This window comes from Plecotus auritus (assembly GCF_963455305.1).
Source record: "Plecotus auritus genome assembly, chromosome: 9".
Taxonomy (NCBI): domain Eukaryota; kingdom Metazoa; phylum Chordata; class Mammalia; order Chiroptera; family Vespertilionidae; genus Plecotus; species Plecotus auritus.
Window position 1 is genome coordinate 22,504,214 of NC_137783.1, and position 21,019 is coordinate 22,525,232.

Sequence of the window (21,019 nt, forward strand, 5' to 3'; positions counted from 1 at the left end):
AGTTATTTATTTTTGGTTAATTCTTACTTGAGGATTTTTTCCCCATTGATTTTTTACAGAGAGTGGAAGAGAGGGAGGGAAGGAGGGGGAGAGAGTGAGATAAACATCGATGTGAGAAAGACATCGATTGGTTACCTCCCACATGTGCCCTGACTGGGGCCAGGGATTGAATCTGCAACCCAGATATGTGCAGGGAATTGAACCCATGGCCCTCCAGTGTGTGGACCGACGTCCTAACCACTTAGCAACACCAGCCAGGGCTACGTGGCTCATCTTATCCGTGCTGTCCTTTCTCCCCCGGCCTAGAGGCTACTCCTCAGCTCCATCCGCACCTGTGGTCACGTCTTCTTTTCCTTTAGTCCTGAGACCTCCCTGAGAGGGGAGGGGAGTGAAAGGAAAATCAGCGAGCCAAAGGTTTATCCACTGGCTCCTCTGGAACTGGCTCCTGCCCTCCGTGACTGGCTATGGGAATGCCCCGTATGATCCAGTGCACTGGTGCCCACTAGTGGGCTGCAGCCCTGAGGGGCGGTGGTGCCCCTGCAAGGGAACTTGAAGTCAGTGTGCCAAGCACTGCCTGCCCTCAGAGGGGGCACTGCCCTCCAGTGTTTGTCCATGTTGTGATCCATCAAGATATTTCTAGTCCACAAACTCATAATAGGGTGTGTTTGTATTTTCCTTGTGGATAAAAATGCAGCTATGAAGGATGGTGGGTGTTAAAAGGGGTCTTCATATTCCCAAGTGCAGGAACTACTGGTACAGTTCTCTGAAAGCAGAAGAAGGGAAGCTGGGCTGGTCAGAGGAAAGAAAACATTAAAAAGGTAACCTCCTTGCCAAAACCGGTTTGGCTCAGTGGATAGAGCGTCAGCCTGCGGACTCAAGGTCCCAGGTTCGATTCCGGTCAAGGGCATGTACCTTGGTTGCGGGCACATCCCCAGTAGGGGGCGTGCAAGAGGCAGCTGATTGATGTTTCTCTCTCATCGATGTTTCTAACTCTCTATCCCTCTTCCTTCCTCTCTGTAAAAAATCAATAAAATATATTAAAAAAAAAAAAAAGGTAACCTCCTGCCTGGCTGGTGTGGCTCAGTGGTAGAGCATTGACCCATGAACCAGGAGGTCACGGTTCCATTCCCAGTCAGGGCACATGCCCAGGTTGCAGCCTTGGTCCCCAGTGAGGGGGCATGCAGGAGGCAGCTGATCAACAATTCTCTCTGATCATTGATGTTTCTATCTCTCCTTCTCCCTTCCTCTCTCTGAAATCAATAAAACATCCTATCTAATAAAGAGGAAATATGCTAATTAACCATCACTCCATCACAAAGATGGTTGCACCCACAGCTGAGGCCAAGTTCCCATAAGGAGCCTTAACGAGCAATCAGCAGGGACCTGAGGCTACGCCCTCCCCCACCCCTGTGGGGCTTGACAGGGGACCTCAGACCCTGTCCCACACCTGGTGGGGCTTGACAGGGGACCTCAAGGCACGCCCCCCACCCTGGTCTGGTCTGGGGGACCTGAGGCCACACCCCTTGCCCAGTGGGGCTTGATGGGGGACCTCAAGGTGTGCTTCCCGTCCTGGTGCTGGGCTAGGGGACCTCAGGCTGCTCCCCTGACCCAGCACCAGGCTGGGGGACCTCAGGCTGTGCCCCCCGCCCCAGCACTGGGCCAGGGGACCTGAGGCTGCGCCCTCCTGCCTGGTGGGGCTTGACGGGACCTCAGGCTGTGCTCCCCACCCAGCGGGGCTTGACAGGGGACCTCAAGGTGCACCCCCAATGCTGGGTCGGGGAACTCAGGCCTCTCCCCTCACCTAGCGGGGCTTGACGGGGGACCTGAGGCTGTGCCCCTCCCGCCTGGCGGGGCTTGACGGGGGACCTCAAGGCACGCCCCCCTGCCCTGGTCTCAGCTGGGGGACCTCAGGCCACGCCCCCGTCCTGGCGGGGCCAGGGGACCTGAAGCTATGTCCCCTGCCCAGCAGGGCTTGACAAGGGTGGGACTGGCCAGGTCTGGATCTAGCCCAATGTGGGGGTGGGTGGCCGGGTCTGGATCTCACGCAATTTTGAGGTGCATGTGGGTGGGTGGGGACTTGACTCTGGGTCCCGTGGTGCGCCCCAGACTCCGACAGGAGGAAGGTTTTCATATACATTTTACTAATTTTCTTTCATCTCTGACACTTCTATTATAGAGAAAGGGCAAATAGCAATATTAAATTATTTCCTCTAATTAATCCCCTTTTAATGTGCATGAATTTCGTGCACCGGGCCACTAGTATATATATATTTTTAAAAAGTAACCTCCGCCTCCCAGGACACTGCCTCGGACACAAAGACCCATTCGTCATTCTGTTCAGCACAGAGGCCTAAGCCCAGGGCCTTCTGCCTCTCCCTGATGCAGATCCCTGGGATTTACTGGAAACCCAGTGACCAGTAATCCAGGTTTATTAGGTACTTCAGTGTAACTGAAATTGACCATTAATGAGAGGTCTCGTGCTACAGCCACTTGAACACTGGCTGTGTGTTCCGTGTTCAATGGACCAGGCAGAGGTGGGGCATGGCTCTGTTCCCTGTCTCTGTTTCTCTCTTCCATGGGATCACAGCCTACTCTTTCCAGAGGAATCCAGAAACCATCTGGTATGGCAGAAAGGGGGATATATTTAGTCTAAGCAAATCCTCAGCAGAGACATAGAATCAGAGCCAGTCAGAGCTATTTGGGGCTTGGAGAAAATGTGAGGCGAGGAAGGGAGTGAGGACACACCAGATCCCCACACCCACTTTAGTCAGGGAGCTCCCTGGTCTCTGGGTTAGAGTAAGATTCTGTTTAAACAAGGGGACTGGGAAATCATTGAGCCAGCTCACAGACAATGTTTTACAGACAGAAATGGAGATTTGGAAAGATGGAGATTTGGAAAGATGGCGACTCGGGCCTGAGACAACACATCCAGTGAGTGGCAGTGTGGGAATCTGAACCCATCGGTCTTTTAAAATCAGCTCTACTAGCCTGGCCAGTGTGGCTCAGTGGTTGAGCATCGACCCATGAACCAGGAGGCCACGGTTCAATTCCCAGTCAGGATACATGCTCGGGTTTCGGGCTCCATCCCCAGAAGGGGATGTGCAGGAGGTAGTCGATTAATGAGTTTCTCCTCATTGATGTTTCTCCCCCTCTCCTTTTCTCTCTGAAATCAATACAAATATATTAAAATTAACTCTACTAAGAGCACAGTTTTGACTGATGAATATATCTCTGTAACCACCACTCCAGTTAAGATGTACAACATTTCCATCACTCCAGAAAATTCTCTCATGGCACTTCACAGTGAATCCCCAAGCGCCTGCCCCAGGCCACCATCTCATTTCTGTCACTGGCAGTTCCTTTTGTCACTAATCCCATCTCCTAACTAGCAGTTGGTGTGTTGACTACCTCCTTTTGCTTCCTGGCTGGCTTGAAATATCGGGTGTTCCAATATGCTGGAGGGTGGACCCTTGCTCCATGTTTCTGCTTTTCTGGGACCAATGGCAGGAAATGAGAAGAGTGATTCTGGCTTGTGGAAACCCCAGTCCCACGATACCTAGTCTTTTTTCATATTAAATCTTCAAGAGCTAGTATGTATTGTGCATCTGCAGCACATCTCAACTCGGACAAGCCACATTTCAAGTACGCAGTAACCATGTCACTCTCACCCTCTGGACAGAGTTGCCTTCCCAGATGAGAAAGTTCAGGTGCATGTACCTGTAATAACAGTTTCTGCCACTAGATGGTGCAGGTGACCTTTCCCCCAGTAATGCATCAGATGTTAGGTTGGGTGGTTGGGAACTTCTCTTAAAACTCCCTGTCTTAAATTTATTTGTTTAAATTCTAGCCAGAAGTGAACTTGAAAGATTCCAAACCATTACAAACTTACTCCAGACATAAACATATGTAGCTGAGTCTGTGTGTGTCTGGGGCCTATGGTGTAACTGGGATTTCTCAAAGTTTACATCCATGTAAAATATCATGTTTATTAAAAGGTAAGTTGTAAAATGTGCTAATTTAAAGCTTACACATACAATGTTAAAACTTAGCTTACATATGTATTATTAAAACAACTAGAGGCCTGGTGCACGATTTCGTGCATGGGTGGGGTCCCTCGGCCTGGCCGGCGATCGAGGCCTATAGTAATGGTATTCATTGTTTAGAATTTAGGCAAACAAGACTTGTTTCTGAGGAGTATTCTCTCACCGACATTCTTTAGAATTGTGGGCATATAGTGATGATAGAAAGCAGACTATTAGTTGATTACTTAAAAATTCTCCATAAAAATTCTCCTTGTTGCCTGCACCCCAGGGGAACCAGTCCGACCACCCCACCCATATCCACCAGTTGTACCTGCTATCCTGGGGCTTCTGTTCTGTTTCAAGGATGGGGAGACAGAGCCTAGCAACGTGCCTCCATTCACATCACATGGGTCCTGTGCTGGTGGCCAACCTAGAACTAGAAGTCAGGTGCTTGGGACTCCCTGTCCAGGGCTCTTTTCACCACGTCGTTCTGTCTGAGAAGTGGTGGCAGTTGCAGCTATCTCATTTCTCATGTCTCTGTACAAATACCCTGAGCCCGACACGGTGGCCAAGAGCCCAGCCCCTGCTATGCCACTTACAGGCCGAGTGTAGGGCTGGGTCCAGGGGGCCTTAGAAAATTGTTGAGTGAATGAGGAAAGGAAGGAAAGAAATGCCCTCCAGACATTTTAGAGACTTCCATTCCTGGTGGTGGGTGAACCAGTCAGCTGGCCATTCGGTCCTCATTGGAACAGACACTTATTCTGGATATGGATTTGCCACTCCTTCCTGAAATACTTCTGCCAGCCTGACCATCTGTGTTCATCTCATTCAGGGTCCTGGTATTCCACATCATACTGCTTCTGACCAGGGAACCAATTTCAGAGCAATGTCAGTGCAGCAACAGATTTGTGCTCCTGGGAATTCACTAGTCTTACCACATGCCCTATAAACCAGAAGCAGTTGGCCTGGTGGAACTGTGGGACGGCCCTGAAGACTTGGTTATGGTACCAGCAGGCCTGAAAGGTTGGGGTTCTGTCTTACAGAGTGTACTAGTATGTCCTTTGAATCTGTGAATATTTCTCCCATAGTAATCAACAGGTGGAATAGGAAGGGCTCCTCATTTTTATATCGAATAACTTATCTATAGAATTGTGTCCCTGCCTGTGCAGCTTTGAGCTCTGCTAGTTTGAAGGCTGTGGTTCTGATGGGACTGCCTCCATTGGGGATGTCGGAATGATTCCATTGACTTGAGATGCCATCTGGCCATGTTGGGCTCCATATTTCTCTGAACCAAAGGGAACATGGGTGGCTGCTACACAAAATGGCAGAAGAATTCTATCTGCGACTCTGGGACACCTCTTAGTACTTAGTAAATGTTAATGGAAAACCATAGCAACCAACAAAAGGTGGGGCCATGGAGGAATCAGATTATACAAAAGAGAAGGTTTGGGTCACACCATCAAGTAAAGGACTCTGACTAGCTGACATATTTCAATTATACAGATTTTAATTATTCAAATTTTTAATATGCCTTGGAGTTCACTTCATGTTCGCACACAGAGATGCCTCATTCCTTTTAACGTCTGCATGATGTTCTAATGTGGATGTACCACGTGGTTGGCTGAACAAGGAGCCCCCTAAACTATGTCCATAAACGAATCCCTGGAACCTGTGAATGTTAACTTTATGGCAAAAAAGGAGTTTGCAGATGTGATTTCATTAAGGATCTTGAGATGAGGAGATGGCCCTTGATGATCCGTGTGGGGCCCTATGTACAATCACACTTGTACTTATAATGACACAGAAGATTTGGCGCAGAAGAGGAGGAGGCAGAGCTTGGAGTGATGTGCTCAGACCAAGGGATGCCAGCAGCCACCAGAAGTTGGAAGAGGCAAAGAAAGGATTCTCTCTCAGAGCCTTCAGACTTCTGGCCTCCAGAACTGGAGTGAATACATTTTTGCCGTGTTAAGCCACCCGGTCTGTAGTAATTTATTACAACAGCCACGGGAGACTAATACAACAGTCTCATACCCGTGGATATTTGGATTATTTCTAATCTTTTGCAAACAGTGCTGTAGTACGTTTCCTTGAACATATGTCATTTCACATATGAGTGCGTAAATCTATGAGTTCAACTGCAGAAGTGGAATTGCAGGATCAAAGAAATCCCAAGCACTCCTTTTCTGCCCATGTTTGTAATTTAGTTCTGCTGCTGTGTCCAAAGAGCATTAATTCGTGTTGGATCTGTGGCACAATCTCCCCTACCATGATTTTCCCCAGTGCCATTCAAGACCCAGCTCAAAAGATACCTCCCCCAAGAAGCTCTGTCTCCTGGGCAGAGCTCTCTGCTCCACTGGCTGAATTCCCATAGCAACGTCAATACATCTTTCCTGGAGCCCTGATCACGTCGCACTGTTTATATGACTGTCTCTCTCGGGGATGGTGAGCTCCTTTAGTGCAGAGTGGGAGGAGGAGGTGCTGGGTGGGGCAAGGGTCTTCAATGACTGTGGTTACATGTCTTTCGCCAGCCTTGGGTGGGGGAAGTACCCAGACTCACAGGCTTGGCAGAGATGGGGTAGAGACCTGCAGTGGAGGTTTTGACTCAGTGGGGGCGGGGAGGGGGCCAGGTTTCATGGAAACAATGGGGGTTCTGAGGAGTAGGCAGGAGGGCAAAGGGGAGGGGAGCAGGTGGAGAGAAGTGATGTGGCTTCTACAGGGAGGTCCTAAGGGTTGCAGAAGGTGCAGGCTCCCCTGGGCCACAGCATGTAAATGGGGGAACCACGCTCCTTCTCAATCCAACATTTAGTTCATTCTGTATATATTCACTGAACATCTGCGATGCGCCAGGCATGTGCTAAGTGGAGGGATCCAGTGGTGAGTAACGCAGGCATGTCCCCGGCCCTCTTGGAGCTTACAGTCTAGTGGAGGAGGCAGATATTAATCAGATAATCCCGGAAGTAAATTTAAATGGTAGTGGTGAGAAGGAGAGGCGTGTGGGTAACCCGAGGGAACGCCATTCCCATAGTGTCCAAGGGGAAGATGGGGAGATGGAGACAAGTGGATGACTGTGACGCAATTAAAGGTGACGTCTGTCTGTCATGACAATGGGTCAGCAGTGAGGTGGGGGAGAAGGAGGCGTAAAGGGTGCTGCTTAGGTTTCTGGCTCATCTAACTGGGCAGGCAGGAGGGCGTTTGGAGAGACAGAAAACACTAGAGGAGGATTGGGGTTGGAGGAGGGGAGAGGGAGCCCATGAATTGGGTTTTGGTCACGTTGACTTTGAGGAGTCGAGCAGGCAGCTGGAGAACAAGTCTGGAAGCAGCAAGACTTCTCAAGCTCTCCCAGCCCCAGGACACAAAGACCTGCCCCTCCTCCCGGTTTCTCCTCTCTGGTCACTGTGGATCTGAGGCTGTGTCCTTGAATGACATCATAATAGGTCAGGCAGCAGAGCTAGATTTGAACCCAGGGAGCCTAAACTGGAAGCTGTGGTCTTTTTTGTTTTGTTAATCCTCACCCAAGGATATTTTTCCATTGATTTTTAGGGAGAGAGGAAGGGAGGGGTAGAGATAGACAGAGAGAGAGAGAGAGAGAGAGAGAGAGAGAGAGAAACATCGATGTGGGAGACACACATCGATTGGTTACCTCCTGCAGGCACCCTGACCAGAGCTGGGGATGGAGCCTGCAACTGAGGTATGTGCCCTTGACTGGAATTAAAACCTGGGACCCTTCAGTCTGAGGGCCGACGCTCTATCCACTGAGCCAGACCAGCTAGGGCTGGAAGCTGTGGTCTTAGCCACTGCTCCACAGCAGCCTCCCATGCGTGTTGGAGGCCATGACTGCAGAGCAGCAGGGACTCAGTGTTGGGTTGCTCATCAGCACAGACTGACAGGAAGCTGTTGCATCCTGACCCTGTGACGGTGCATTATGGTGGCACAGGATTTCAGTAGAAATGACATTAGAGAATTTGGGAACCAGAAAATGAAATTTGACGGCTGACAACAAAGGTGTCTGAGCCTTCTTTTCTGCGCTCGTGTGTGTGAGACCCTGGTTTGTCATGCTGCTGAGTCCTGCTTCCCTCTGTGACCCCCAGCAGAGCTCAGCTGTTAGCTCTGTGAGACGGTCCCTGGGGGGGAAGGCTGGCTGGGCGCAGGACCCGGGTTCACGTGCATAGAGGAGACTTGGTGCAGCGAAGGGGGTTGCAAAAGTCCTCAGCGAGGCAGAGCGGGGGGCGGGGGGCAGCTTCAGGCTACCCCGCTCCCATATTCTCCTCTGTTAATTGAGATGAAATGGTGTCTTACCAGAATATGTTGGCTGACAGATTGCAGCAGCTTTCTTTCTTTTCAGTTTTTTTTGTGTTACTTTTTAATTGTATTTAAAACAGACACAGAAAACTGCAGAAGACAAATGTATAGCATACAAACGCATTAGTATAAGGTGACCACTCTGGTAGATTAGCACCTAGATCAAGAAACGCAGCTCCAGAAGCACCCACATTCCCTGTCTCCAACCCAACTCCTTTCCTTCCCCCCAGAGTAGCTCCCATCCTGACTTTCATGGTAACTTCTTCCTTGCATGTCTGTATAATTTTATTACCCAAGCTTCTTCTTCAACTTACCATTTAGTCTTACCCACTTTTTAAAATTAAATTAGAAAATGTTAGTTGTAGTAAAAAACACATAGCATAAAATTCACAATCTTAACCCTTTTTAAGTGTACAGTTCAGTAGTGTTAAGTATATTCACATTCTTTTGTCACAGATCTCTAGAACCTGTGAATCATGCAAAATGGAAAGTCTATACCCATTAAACAACCTTCTACCCCCACCCCCGGGCCCTGGAAATGTTCATTCTCCTTTCTGTCTCTCGGAATATGACTACCCCAGGACCTCATGTGAGGGATCATACAGTATTTGTCTTTTCATGCCTGGCTGATTGCACTGAGCACTCTATCCTCCAGGTTCGTCCGTGTTGTGGCATGTGTTAGATTTCCTTCCTTTTAAGGCTGAAGGGTATACCACGTTTTGTTCATCCACGTATCTGTCAGTGGCCATTGGAGTTGCTTCCACCTGCTGGCTATTGTGAATAATGCTGCTGTGAACATGGATGTGCATTTACCTACTTTTTTATTTGAATGTCTTTTAAGTCTCTTTTAATCCAAAGATTCTCTCTTGGTCCCTCCCTCCTCCCCCCTCTTTTAATTTACATGTTGAAGAACCCTGGTTATTTGACCAGTGACCTTCCCCTGTCTGGGTTTTGCCGACTGCATACTGATGGCGCAGTTCATCATGTTCTCTGTCCTCTGTATTTCCAGTAGATTGGGAGCTGGATCCAGAGGCTTGATCAATTCACGTTTTGATTTTTTTTAGTAACTATAGGTGGTGTGTTCTTTCATCAAAAGGCAGACATGATGGCCCGGCCGGTGTGGCTCACTGGTTGAGCATTGACCTATGAACCAGGAGGTCACAGTTAGATTCCCGGTCAGGGCACATGCCCTGGTTGTGGGCTCAATCCCCAGTAGGTGATGTGCAGGAGGCAGCTGATCAATGATTCTCTCTCATCATTGATGTTTCTCTCTCTCTCCCTTTCCCTGCCTCTCTGAAATCAATAAAAAGAGTATTTTTTTTAAAAGGCAGACATAATGTTGTGTTATCGCATTATGTGTGTGCATGTAGGGGGTGATGTTAACAGCAGCTGATACTCAATGCCTAGATCCAAGCATTAATTTATGGTTATAAAATGGTGTTGCTCTAATTTAATCATTTTTTTCATTAATTAGTTGCAGAAGCTTTCTTAACAGCCAATGGAGAGAAACTGTGCAATGTTGCTTTTGTGTGCCTTAGCTATTTGTCTTTTGCATAAGATTTTGTTTGAAGGGTCCATTATTTAGAAATGAATAAAAGAGCAGAGGACTTCTGGGTAATGATAATTGGTTGACTCATCTCCTTTCATTCTCTCAACATTGTAGTAAATTGACAGAAAAGGGGTTTTTCTGGAGGTCCAATACCTTTCAAGGACAGGGAAAATAGAAGCGAGCTAACAACAACAAAGATTTTGGGTAAGATGTAAAGGATTGGGGATCCTATAACTGTTTCTTGAGAGAAGATACAGGAGAGGTCAGTATTTCGAGACCTTTCATATCTGAAATGTCTTTATGTTACCCTCCCGTTTGATTGACAATTTGGCTGTGTATGGAATTTTAAGTTGAGGGTCATTTTCATTCAGAACTTTAAACAAAGTTCTACTGGCTTCTGTGCTCCAATGCTGTTGTTGAGACCATGAAGACCATTCTATTTCCTAGCTCTTTGTAGGTGACATTAATTTTACCCTTTCTGGAATCTTGTAGGATCTTGTGCTCTCAGTATGCTGAAATTCCACAGTGATTCAAGTTGGTGGGGATCTATTTTTATATGTTGTGGAGATAAATTCTAACATAATTAGCTTAAAAGGGTGAAAGTTGTTGGCTCCAGAGAAGGGAAATGGGGCAGGGGACTGCCATTTTCATAACAAATCTTATAGAACGATTTGACCATTTTGTGCATGTATAGCTTTGAGGTAAAAATAAAAACGAAAACTAAAGGAAAAGACAAAGAAGGAGCATGGGCTTAGGAGGAAGGCAGGCCTGGACTTTTCTTGTTTGTGAATCACACAACATCTCTGGACCTCAGTTTTCTTATTTAAAATGGGGTGGGGGTGTATTCCACTCTGTCCAGATCCCCTGTGGTGTGACAGGGGACATGGAAGACTGTAAGTTGTAAGAGTGAACCCGTGGGAAGTGTTAGCATCCTTGAGGTGATGCAGAGGAGCCTGGATGAGCCGAGGTAGAGGCTGTGTCTCCAGCTGCCAGAGGACCGTGGGCAAAGCAAGAGGGAGTCATTTCCTGCAGTCCAGCATGTACTTCTGTCCTCTTCTCCCTGCATTCCCTGCTGCTACAGAAAACCGTTTGTTCTACGTGGGAGGAAGTGGGCCCAGGTCCAACTAGTCTTTGCTGGGCCCCATTGTGACCTGTAGAGCTCAGTTCCCCAACCCTGAGTCAGGGGGCTTTCTCCCAGTCGTGTGCCCCTCATGCTCTCATTCTCCAGTTTCCAAGTCTGCTCTTCCGAAGCCATTTCCTCTTGGGATCTGAACCTGGAATCCAGGGAAGCTGCCACCAGTCAGAATGTGGAAGCCAGGCTTGCCCAAAGCATGGCTCCACAAATCGAAGAGGATAGCATACCTTCTCTCTTAATTAAGATACTTGTGTGTACAGAAGGGAACATTAATTGTTTTTGTCTCAAAGAAAACTGGAGTGCTGGATGGAGAATGCGTCTGAAGCTGAGTTTCATGAAAGGGGTAGGGTGATTAATTAGCAATGTCTGCCGTAGGCGGGATCGGAGAAAGTGGTAGCATACCCATCGTGTACTTGTCATCCCTGATAGAAATGTTTTCTTTCTTTTTTTAATTGGGTATAACCTTCATAAAGTACACAACTTGATGTATGTTTACACATACACACACACACACACACACACACACACACACACACACACACAGGCTCCCACCACCTAGATCAACATACAGAATATTTCCAAAAGCCCAGAAGAATTCCCTGTCACTATTCTCTTTAACATGACCATTATTTTGACTTCTGACATCATAGATCAGTTTTGCTTGTATGTTACTTCATACAGATTGAATTAAATAATACGTACTCCTGTGTCTAGCTTCTTTCACGCAGCCCAATGCCTGTGTGGCTCATTCACGTCGTCCGCGTTTGTTCTTGCTCATTATCACACTGTCTGGATACACCACAAATTGTTCATTCTCCTGTGGATGAACAATTGCATTGTTTCCAAGTTTGGGCAATTATGAATGAGGCTGCTAGATATTCTTGTACATGTGTTTGGTGGGCTAAACTTGTCATTTCTGTTGGGTATTATTATGGACCAAATGTGTCCCCCCAAATTCATATGTTGAAGCCTGAACCCCCAATGATGGTGTTAAGAATTGTGGTCTTTGGGAGGTAATTAGTTTTAGACAAAATCATGAGGGTAGAGCCTCAATGAGGGGATTTGTTATTATTCCCATTATTCCTTCTAAGAAGAGGAAGAGATACCAAGCCTTCTTCTCTTTGCCACGTGAGGGTATAGCAAGAAGGCAGATCTCTGCCAGCCAGAAAGAGGGATCTCACCAAGAACCTGACATTGTGGGCACCTTGATCTTTGGCTTCCCAGCATTGTTTAAGGCATCCATCTATGGTATTTTGTTGTAGCAGTCCCAGAGCTAAGGCGCTCTCTCTCTCTCTCTCTCTTTCTCTCTTTCTCTCTCTCATCTCCCCCCACTCTTTTTCTCTTGGAGAGCACTTGCTGGGTCAAAGGAAGGTGGTAAATGTTTAGCTGGATTTCTACTCACAAAGCACTGATCTGCACTAAATGTGAACAGAATCTTTATTCACCTCAAACCTGGTGCTGGGCTCCAGGTCCACCTGTTGAACTCAGACTCAGATATTTTATCAATTTAGAGCAAGACTTTTAAAAAAATGTATTTTATTGATTTTTTACAGAGAGGAAGGGAGAGGGTAGGGAGTTAGAAACATCAATGAGAGAGAAACATCAATCAGCTGCCTCCTGTACACCCCCCACTGGGGATGTGCCCACAACCAAGGTACATGCCCTTGACCGGAATTGAACCTGGGACCTTTCAGTCTGCAGGCTGATGCTCTATCCACTGAGCCAAACTGGTCAGGGCTAGAGCAAGACTTAAAGAAAAGCAAACACCTATACAACCAGTCAGCACATTTTCTAACCTTCCCCTGTTTTCATATTTTTTTGCAATAGTTCATATTTTCAATTACTTAATTGAACTTGGGTTTTCTGCAGGCTTGAAGAAATCTTGAATTCCCTCTAATTCTCTCCTGACTTTCCAGGGGCTTGCCTAGGCTTGCTTTGCCTGATGTCAAGCCTTCAGCTTTCTTTAGTGTCCAAGAGTGGATCTTGTCTGTATTTGCTGGAAAAGGGCTTTGGATACCTCCCCAGCCCACCCATCAGTTCTCCATGCGTGGAAATTGTTGTTGTTGTTTCCATCAGGAAGGGAATAATTTTTCCCCCAAAAAAGAAGAGACCTCTTTTAAAGTTAGCTCTTTGCTTTTTGAAATAATAGCTGCTTTGAATGTTTTTGTTTGCATTAAATGCCTATGTTTGCCCCTTAAATACTTCTGGCGGTAGAAAATGCCTGACTTACTAACTTGCTTCTAATTTTAACAAGGATCACACTTCTTGTTTCAGCAATACAGGGTCTTGTTCATGGATGCGCAATAAATATTTATTGAATGAACTTAATGAAAATCATTTAAGAAAACATTACATAGACTAACTAGAGGCCGTGGAAGGTCCCTTTCAGCTCCGAGAGTTTAAGTAAGGCACAGCCCTCAGGCGATTCCTCACCCTAACCGCTGGGTGGGCAGTTGGAGGAGGGAGAGGGCAGCTTGTATTTTCATTGCAGAAAGGAATGGAGCTACATGGGCAGCCGCCTGAGGTTGCTGGGTTGGGTCTATTTATCCAGATTCCAGCTGCTCTGGCTCTGAACAACTGTTATTATTCCTGGACTTCTAAATGTTGTTTTTCCTCCAAGACTGGGACCTGAGTTTTCTGCTCTCATCCAGTTCATTTTGGTTTCACACACATTTATTGAGCACCTACTTGGCTCCTGACACTGGGCGAGGTGCTAGACTGCAAACATGAACAGCACAGAAGCTGTGAGACAGCCAGTCAGCGCTGTGACCCCGGGTCAGATACTTGTCCTCTAGGGGCTCCGTTTCCTTGTCTGTAAAGTGGGGGATTGACAGGCTTATCTCTGGAGAAGCCTTTAGCTGGCTCACAGCTGGCATGCAATCAACGGCTGATAAATGAATGAGCTAACTGCCGCCGGCACAGACTTTGTGGCCTGCTTTCTCCCTTTCATCTCCTCTCCTTTCTTCCTCACCCCTCTTGCTTCTCTCTTGCCCCAGTGCTTCTCATCTGCTGGAGTTGTCCTGGATGCATATGGTGGCCTTTATAAAAAACACCTGATCTTAAGTCTAGGCCAGTGGTCGGCAAACTCATTAGTCAACAGAGCCAAACATCAACAGTACAATGATTGAAATTTCTTATGAGAGCCAAATTTTTTAAACTTAAACTTCTTCTAACGCCACTTCTTCAAAATAGACTCGCCCAGGCCATGGTATTTTGTGGAAGAGCCACACTCAAGGGGCCGAAGAGCCGCATGTGGCTCATGAGCCGCAGTTTGCCGACCACTGGTCTAGGCGCATTGTCACTGAGAGCCTCAAGTGGTCCATCCTTCTTCAAATTTGAGTACGTCATGGGGTTTAGAGATTAAAACTAAAATATTCAGAGTCTTGCTGGCACCACCTCCCAGTGATTCCTAGTTTCTCAGTCCTTATGGGGGTGGTAGGTGCCGGGTGGATTGGATGGTAGAAAAAAAATGTATTGGTGATTATGGTAGGAAAAAAAAAAGTATTGGTGGTTATGGGGAGTTAGGTCTTTTACTCAGGTGTGTGGCCTAGGGGAGCAAGATCCAGACTCATTCATGGCTCCCCTTGGCAACTCCTTGGCCACATGGGCTGGTTGCTTCACTTCTGTGGGCCACAGCTGTACAGTGGTATTCGATTTGATCATTTCCTCATCCCCTCCCAGTTCTGACATCTTGTGATTGAAGCTACTATGCACCAGCGTCACATGGCCTGTCCCCTCTCCTTGTCCCTTTACCCCCAGCTATCTTTCTCTGTGATGTGACTCATGCTTGCTAACAGTATGTGGAAATTGGAGAGAAGGGAGGCAGGCAAGCTTCAGACCCTTTGTCCTTGCCAGGCCTCTTCCTTCAATGGCTCTCCAGAGTTTTCAGGTTCAAGTTCAAACTCATTAACTCAGTACACCAGGCCTTGATTCTTAGAGCATGGTCTCTGAAACTTGCTAACCATGAAGATTCTGATTAAAAAGGTGTTGGGTGTGTCCTAGGAATTGGCATTTATAATGAGCACTCCAGGGGATGTTTAAAAATGTATTGGTGGTTATGGAGAGTTAGGTCATATAATACAAGTAAAGAAATCCAGCCCTGACCGGTTTGGCTCGGTGGATAGAGTGTCGGCCTGCGGACTGAAGGGTCCCGGGTTCGATTCCGGTCAAGGGCATGTACCTTGGTTGCGGGCACATCCCCAGTGGGAGGTGTGCAGGAGGCAGCTGATCGATGTTTCTCTCTCATTGATGTTTCTAACTATCTATCCTCTCTCTTTCCCTCTCTGTAAGAAATCAATAAAATATATTCTTTTTTTTTTTTTAAAAAAGAAATCCAAACAGTAGGAAAAAAAGGCATATGCTGAAACTGTCCCCCTGCCACCATCCAGTCCCTCCCATGGAAGCCACCACTGCTATTGGTTCTGGGGATAGTGCGTTGTAAACACGCACACATACGTAAGCACGTACTTGAATTCAGGGACAAACCAGGGGATTCTGCAAGTCCAGTAAATTCAGAGAACGGCTACACCAGGCCCTCTGGGATGCGCCCCTGTCATCTCTCTGACCTCCACCCATGCTGCCCCCCTGAACCCCTGCCTTGCTGACCTTGCCACAGCTCAGCCACTGAGGAGGTTGCTGCTGTCCATGTGCCTTACCTCATGCAGTTCTCTTTGCCCAGAAAGCCCCTCCTGTTTTGCTATCCAGCCAATGCCTGTTTATCCTTCAAGACTCAGCTCAAGTGCTTCCTCTTCCAGGGAGCCTTCCAGCCTTACCCTGAGCCCCACATTCTGGGTTCTCTGCAAGTTCACCTCCTGTCACTAAACTAATTGTGTGGAGTGACTTTCCTTTTTCCGTTCCCCCGCTGGGCCATGAGCTCACTGTGGGCCAGGTCCATTTTTATCCTCTGTTGAGTTGCTGAGTCCCAGTATGGTGTGCATAGCGTATAAATACTCAATAAATGGTGTTTAATAAGTGCTTGGATAGCAGGCTTTTGTCTCATGCTTGCCTTTTGCAGTTTGGAAATCAAAACCACAGTGCTCTGCCGCCTCACCCAGGCTCTGCCGCCTCTTGGTGCTTCAGAAAGGGTGGGTGGAGGTGGAGGTGAGGACCCTGAGCAGAAAGCTGGCAGGAGGGCACAGTTTCCCTGAGTCACAGGCAGGAGGTGGCCCGCTGCTCCCAAAAACACATGGCTGAGGGGACTCAGAGGAGGCTCATACCCCTGGAGGGGGAGACCCAGCCCCAAGTATCCCTCTGGGGGGCTGCCTGCTGGTGGCCAGTGGGCAGAGTGGGGCTTGGCAGAGCACTCCCGGCAGAAGCAATGTGACAGGCCTGCCTCCTCTCCACCCGTGCAGAGGGAGCAGGTGGCCTGGCTGTAGGGAGGGGGTGGGGAGACCCAGCAGAGGGAGGGGCATGGGAGAGGAAACTGAAAAAGCAAAGGCGGGGGAGGGGGGGGAGGTGGAGTATGCGGCTGGCCAGGCGGTTGTTTAACGAGTATAATGTGCTGGGAACGCTAATGAGCTGTGTTCATTCATGGCGAGCTGCCTCCCAAATTGGGGAGCTAGCCAGATTCTGGGGTGGAGGAACTGGGGATGGGAGCCAAGTTGGGGAGCTGCCCGGCTGCTGGGCAGGGCCTCCCCTGACTGGCTGGTCGGGGAGTCTTTGTCCTAGGTTTAAGGAACCCTCCTTCCTTCCCCATTTTAAAGCGCAAAGGCCAGGCCTTGCTGGGCCATGACATCTTGGCTTAAGGCCGGCTTGGGATTCACTGGCCAGGTTAGTCTGGAAGCGTCTAGGGCACTGTCTAGAGATTGCTTCTCTTCTCTCAGGAGCCAAAGGCAGGGCTGATCATGCAGCCCTGCCCACTCCCAGCCTTCCTCCCACCCCTTCACCCTGCCTCTCTGCAGCCCCCCAGGGCATCCTGCCCGGTTAATCAACACTTTCCCTCTTCCCCATGAGTCCTGGCTTCAAGGAGCCTTTTGAGGTCATGGGGCCATGGCGGCACCCACCGCTGGAGCAGAAGGTTGGAGACCAGATGTCTTCAACAGTCTGAGTTCTGTCTGTGACAGGCCTACTACGGGCCAGGTGTTGTGTTACGTGCCAAAGTGAGGAAGTGAGGAAGCCATGTGTTGGGGGCAGGCACGGCCCCAGAAGGGGTGTCAGGGAAGGAGCCACATGTGTAAACAGAGCCCCAGCTAAGAGGGGATAAACAAAGCAGCAGGCTCAAAGGAATGAGGATTTAACCTGCCCAGGGCAGCTGGGGAGGGTCTGGGAAGAGGGGCTGAGCGCTAGGAGTAGACATTTGCAAGGGAGAGGGGAGCGGGGGCCTGAGCAGGCTGAGGCGCTCTGGCCTGATGTGCGGGAAGGTTCTCTAAGATCACACCACATGAAGACCCCTGAGAAAGTCCCTTCACCCTCAGCTGTCATGGAATTGATGCTAAGGACCGATGGCCCTGGATGGAGGTCATGGTCAGTGGTGTATGAAAACTTTCAAAAGAGCTGTCAAGAGCCCATAAACCAGCCACGTTAGTTGTGACATACTGGCCACACTGTGTGCGCTGTGACAACAGAGATACTGCAAACTTTTCATAAAGATGGAGAAGAAAAACAAAGAGAAACCCTGAGTCTGTACCTGGTGGGTGATGAGGGTTTACATTTGTGGAGCCCACCAGCACCACACTGTCCACCTCAGGAGGCTGTGCTTACCCCTGGCACCTCTTGGATTACCCACCCTCCTTTCTGGTTTCTCCCAAGAAGAAACCCCGGGCAGCCAACTCCTGTGAGGGGAGGTGCTTCCTGAGCTGCTCAACTGTTTCTTCTTGCCAGGCTGTCGGCAGCCCGGAATCAGGGTGCCGGCTGGTGGACAAGAGATGTCTGGGTGCTATGGAGTATCAGCAAACCACAGCTGCCCTGACTCCGGGGAGGTCCTTTTCTTTTCTGGCCTGAGGAGAATTCTCTCCCCACCTGGATTTTAGGTTCACAGCCATGTTCACACCTGCCTGAGACTGAGAAAAGCCCCTGCCCGAAGGACTGTAAGGCCCAGGGTCTGACCTGGGTGGCCTGTGGTGATTCTCTCCCAAGCAGGTCACCCGGCTCCTTCCCAGCCCTCCCTGCAGTCCTTTGAAGACGGGATTGCATATTCGTGTTTGTTTATTGGAAATAGAGGAACACTGGTGTGATGGAGGAAGATAGATGCTATGCTCCATTTCCAATCCCCACTGATACCCTGCCCTGCTCCCTACCACCTGGGAAGCCGGCATAGTCCAATGGGCAGAAATAACGCCCCCATGCTGTGTGATGTCCAAATCAAGGCCATTCTCATTCTGGGTGCAGCTAGCTGTGCGCTACCCTCGGAGAAGTGGGCTCCTGCCATCTTGGAGGAGAATGTGAATGTATTGATGGAGGGGAGGAGACTGTACTTGGCCTAGGGCTTTTGTGCCCCCCCCCCCCCACTCTGCCCTCAAGGTCTCGCTAAGTAAGGTAGGTGGCTTGGATATGGCCACCTGGGGCACAGGGCTTCCTTTCACGGTTAATTGACGAAGCAAGTTCCAGGGGCTGGGAGCAGTTTCTGCCGTTGAGGAAAGCTTGTCTGTGGCCCAGGGGAAAGGGTCCAGGCGGCAAAATAAAATCCTCTCCCCGCTTCGGGTGCCGGATGCTCGCGTCTAAGGGTGCTCATCCTCGCTGTGTGTGTGTGTGTGTGTGTGTGTGTGTGTGTGTGTGTGTGTGTCCGTGCGCGCGCGCGCGCAGCCGGCGAGGGTCAGACGGCTGGTCGCACCGTGAGACACCCCCTCCCCCGCAGCCTCCTGCCCCCTCGCTCGCGGCGCCTCGTAGGTTCCACCTTTGAAACCGGACGCTGCTGGCAGCAGGCGCAGAGCAGTCTTTCGGAGGCTGGGGCGGGGAGGGGTGTGGCGGGGAGGGCGGGGAGGAGTCTGGTCTTGGATGTGAGCTTTTCGATTGACGGATGACTACCGGGTGGGAGCGAGCGTACGGGGTGAGAGTGTGTGGCTGTGCGTCTGTGCGCGCGGGTGCGTGAGCGCGCGGGCCTGCCCATTTTCCTCCTCTCAGCAGTCTGTGGGGAGCGGGAGGGAGGGAAGGAGACGCAGCCAGCGAGAAACCGGAGAGGAGCCAAGCGCCCTCCGCCTCGGGCGCCTTTCCTCCATCCGCGACAGGCGTCGTCGCTTGTAGAAGCAAGGTGCCTCCCAGCCCGCCAGGGCGCAGCGCACCAGCCAGCGGTCTCTTCGGTGGCTTTGCCCCGGGACTGCACCTGGAAGCCGCCCCGGACGGGGATGGTCAGCGGCTGCCGCCGTGTGGCACGCCAGAGGGACGCGGTGAGGGCACCATGGCGCTGACGCCCCGGAGCGGGTCCTCGGCAGGGCTCGTGCGTCCGGAGCTCTGGCTGCTGCTGTGGGCAGTCGCGTGGCGCCTGGGTGCCACGGCGTGCCCCGCCCTCTGCACCTGCACCGGCACCACGGTGGATTGTCACGGCACGGGGCTGCAGGCCATCCCCAAGAACATCCCACGGAACACCGAGCGCCTGTGAGTATAGTCTCCGTCCCTCGCCCGCAGGGAGCCCCGAGGTTGCCTTCCCACTCAGACGCACTTCAGAACTGGGGGTAGGACCGCTGGGGCTGGGCTTCGCAGCCAGTAGACGAGTCAGTGCCTGCCAGGCTCCTGCTCCAGCCAGGAGCCAGGAGCCAGGAGCGCCACTGTTTTCCTTTCCCCGGATTCAAAGGGCTCTCGGCGGGGCTGTCAGCTCTCATCCTCACACCTGCACCCTGCGCTCAGCACTGGCAGGCCCTCCCCACTGCGCCAGCACTTTATTCCTCCTGGGTGCCTGCGAATTGGTGCCACAAAGCCTTCCTGGCACCCAGTAGGGAAGCTCCTGGCACTTGCCAGGAACCATGTCTCCCTTTGGGCACGTGGGAGTGGGGTGTGTGGATGTGGGCTCTGAGGGCTTGCAGGCTGGTGCTGGGGGGCAAGATGGGATGGAGTGGAAGTTTCTTGTTTTTCCCTTCCTCCCCATTGTTTGCCTCAGAACCGTAAGAATTCTTCCCTTGTAGGTGTCTGGCATTGCGCCGCTTCCCCCCCCCCCCCCCCCCCCCCCCGCATATCCAGTCATCTCCAACCCTGGGAGACAATGGGACCTGAGGTATTTGGGTTTGGTGCGACTTGGACCAAGAATTCTGTGAATAATGCTGAGAGGTCAGGAGCTTGGAGTGGGAGACAAGAGGTTAAAGGCATTGACTATGACAAGTCACAAAACCACAATTTCTCTCCCCATCTTTCAGTTCTGAATTCTGGAGGAAACAGCCCTTTCTAGACCCGATGAGATTGGGAGGGCGTGTGTGTGCATGTGGATGGTTAGCGTGTGTGTGTTTACAGACCTATATAATTTGTTTCCCCAGATTCCTTGCAGAATATGTGTCTGTGTGAATTCCTAGTGTAGTGGTGTCACCTCAGGGCGGGCGTCCCTGTACCGGGCTGTGTGTGTAGGTTTTGGTCACATGCAGGGTCTTTGTGCTGCTCACAGAGATTATGGCCTCGGGAGGTGTTGGAATTGGACTTTGGAGACGACTGCCAGCTGCTTTGAAACCTGCCTACTCCTTTCCACGCTCCCAGGCACCTGCAGAGGCTCTCTGGAAAGGCATATATATTTTGATAACTTTTGAGCACATGTCTTATGGCCAGTCAGAAGCAGAAACCTGACCCTGGGGAGGGCTGTCTCCAGGATCAAAGTCCGTACCAAGGTCAGCAGGTTTGCTCCAGACTCTTCTTGGCTGAGTCTGAAAAATTCCCGTGGAGGTTTGAGAATTTGCAATGTGGATGCAATCTAGATGGCATCCGTGTGTGGGTGTGGGTCTGGGGAAAGATGCTGCTGTGGGGAGAGGTTGGACCAAACCGAGTTTGCTTGGAGGCAACGGTGCCTTATCTTGTGTGGCCCTGGGAGGGACTGAGGCCAGAAACCTGTCCAGAGGACCCTGAAGTTGCAGGGTCACCCTCCACACATGTTCCCTCTGGACC

At 50.1% G+C, this 21,019-nt stretch overlaps 1 protein-coding gene across 2 annotated transcripts in view; it reads left to right on the top strand.

The window, feature by feature from the left end:
* The first annotated feature begins 19,070 nt into the window (after positions 1–19,070).
* The window catches only part of SLIT1 (slit guidance ligand 1), a 157,209-nt gene continuing 155,260 nt past the window's right edge, over positions 19,071–21,019 (top strand). Inside the window, exon 1 of one of the 2 annotated variants that reach the window (XM_080688395.1) lies at positions 19,071–19,534. In XM_080688395.1, coding sequence (XP_080544521.1) covers positions 19,338–19,534 — 197 coding nt within the window. In that variant the 5' untranslated portion in view covers positions 19,071–19,337. The remainder of the gene's footprint in view (positions 19,535–21,019) is intronic. The other variant, XM_080688394.1, reaches the window with a different exon arrangement.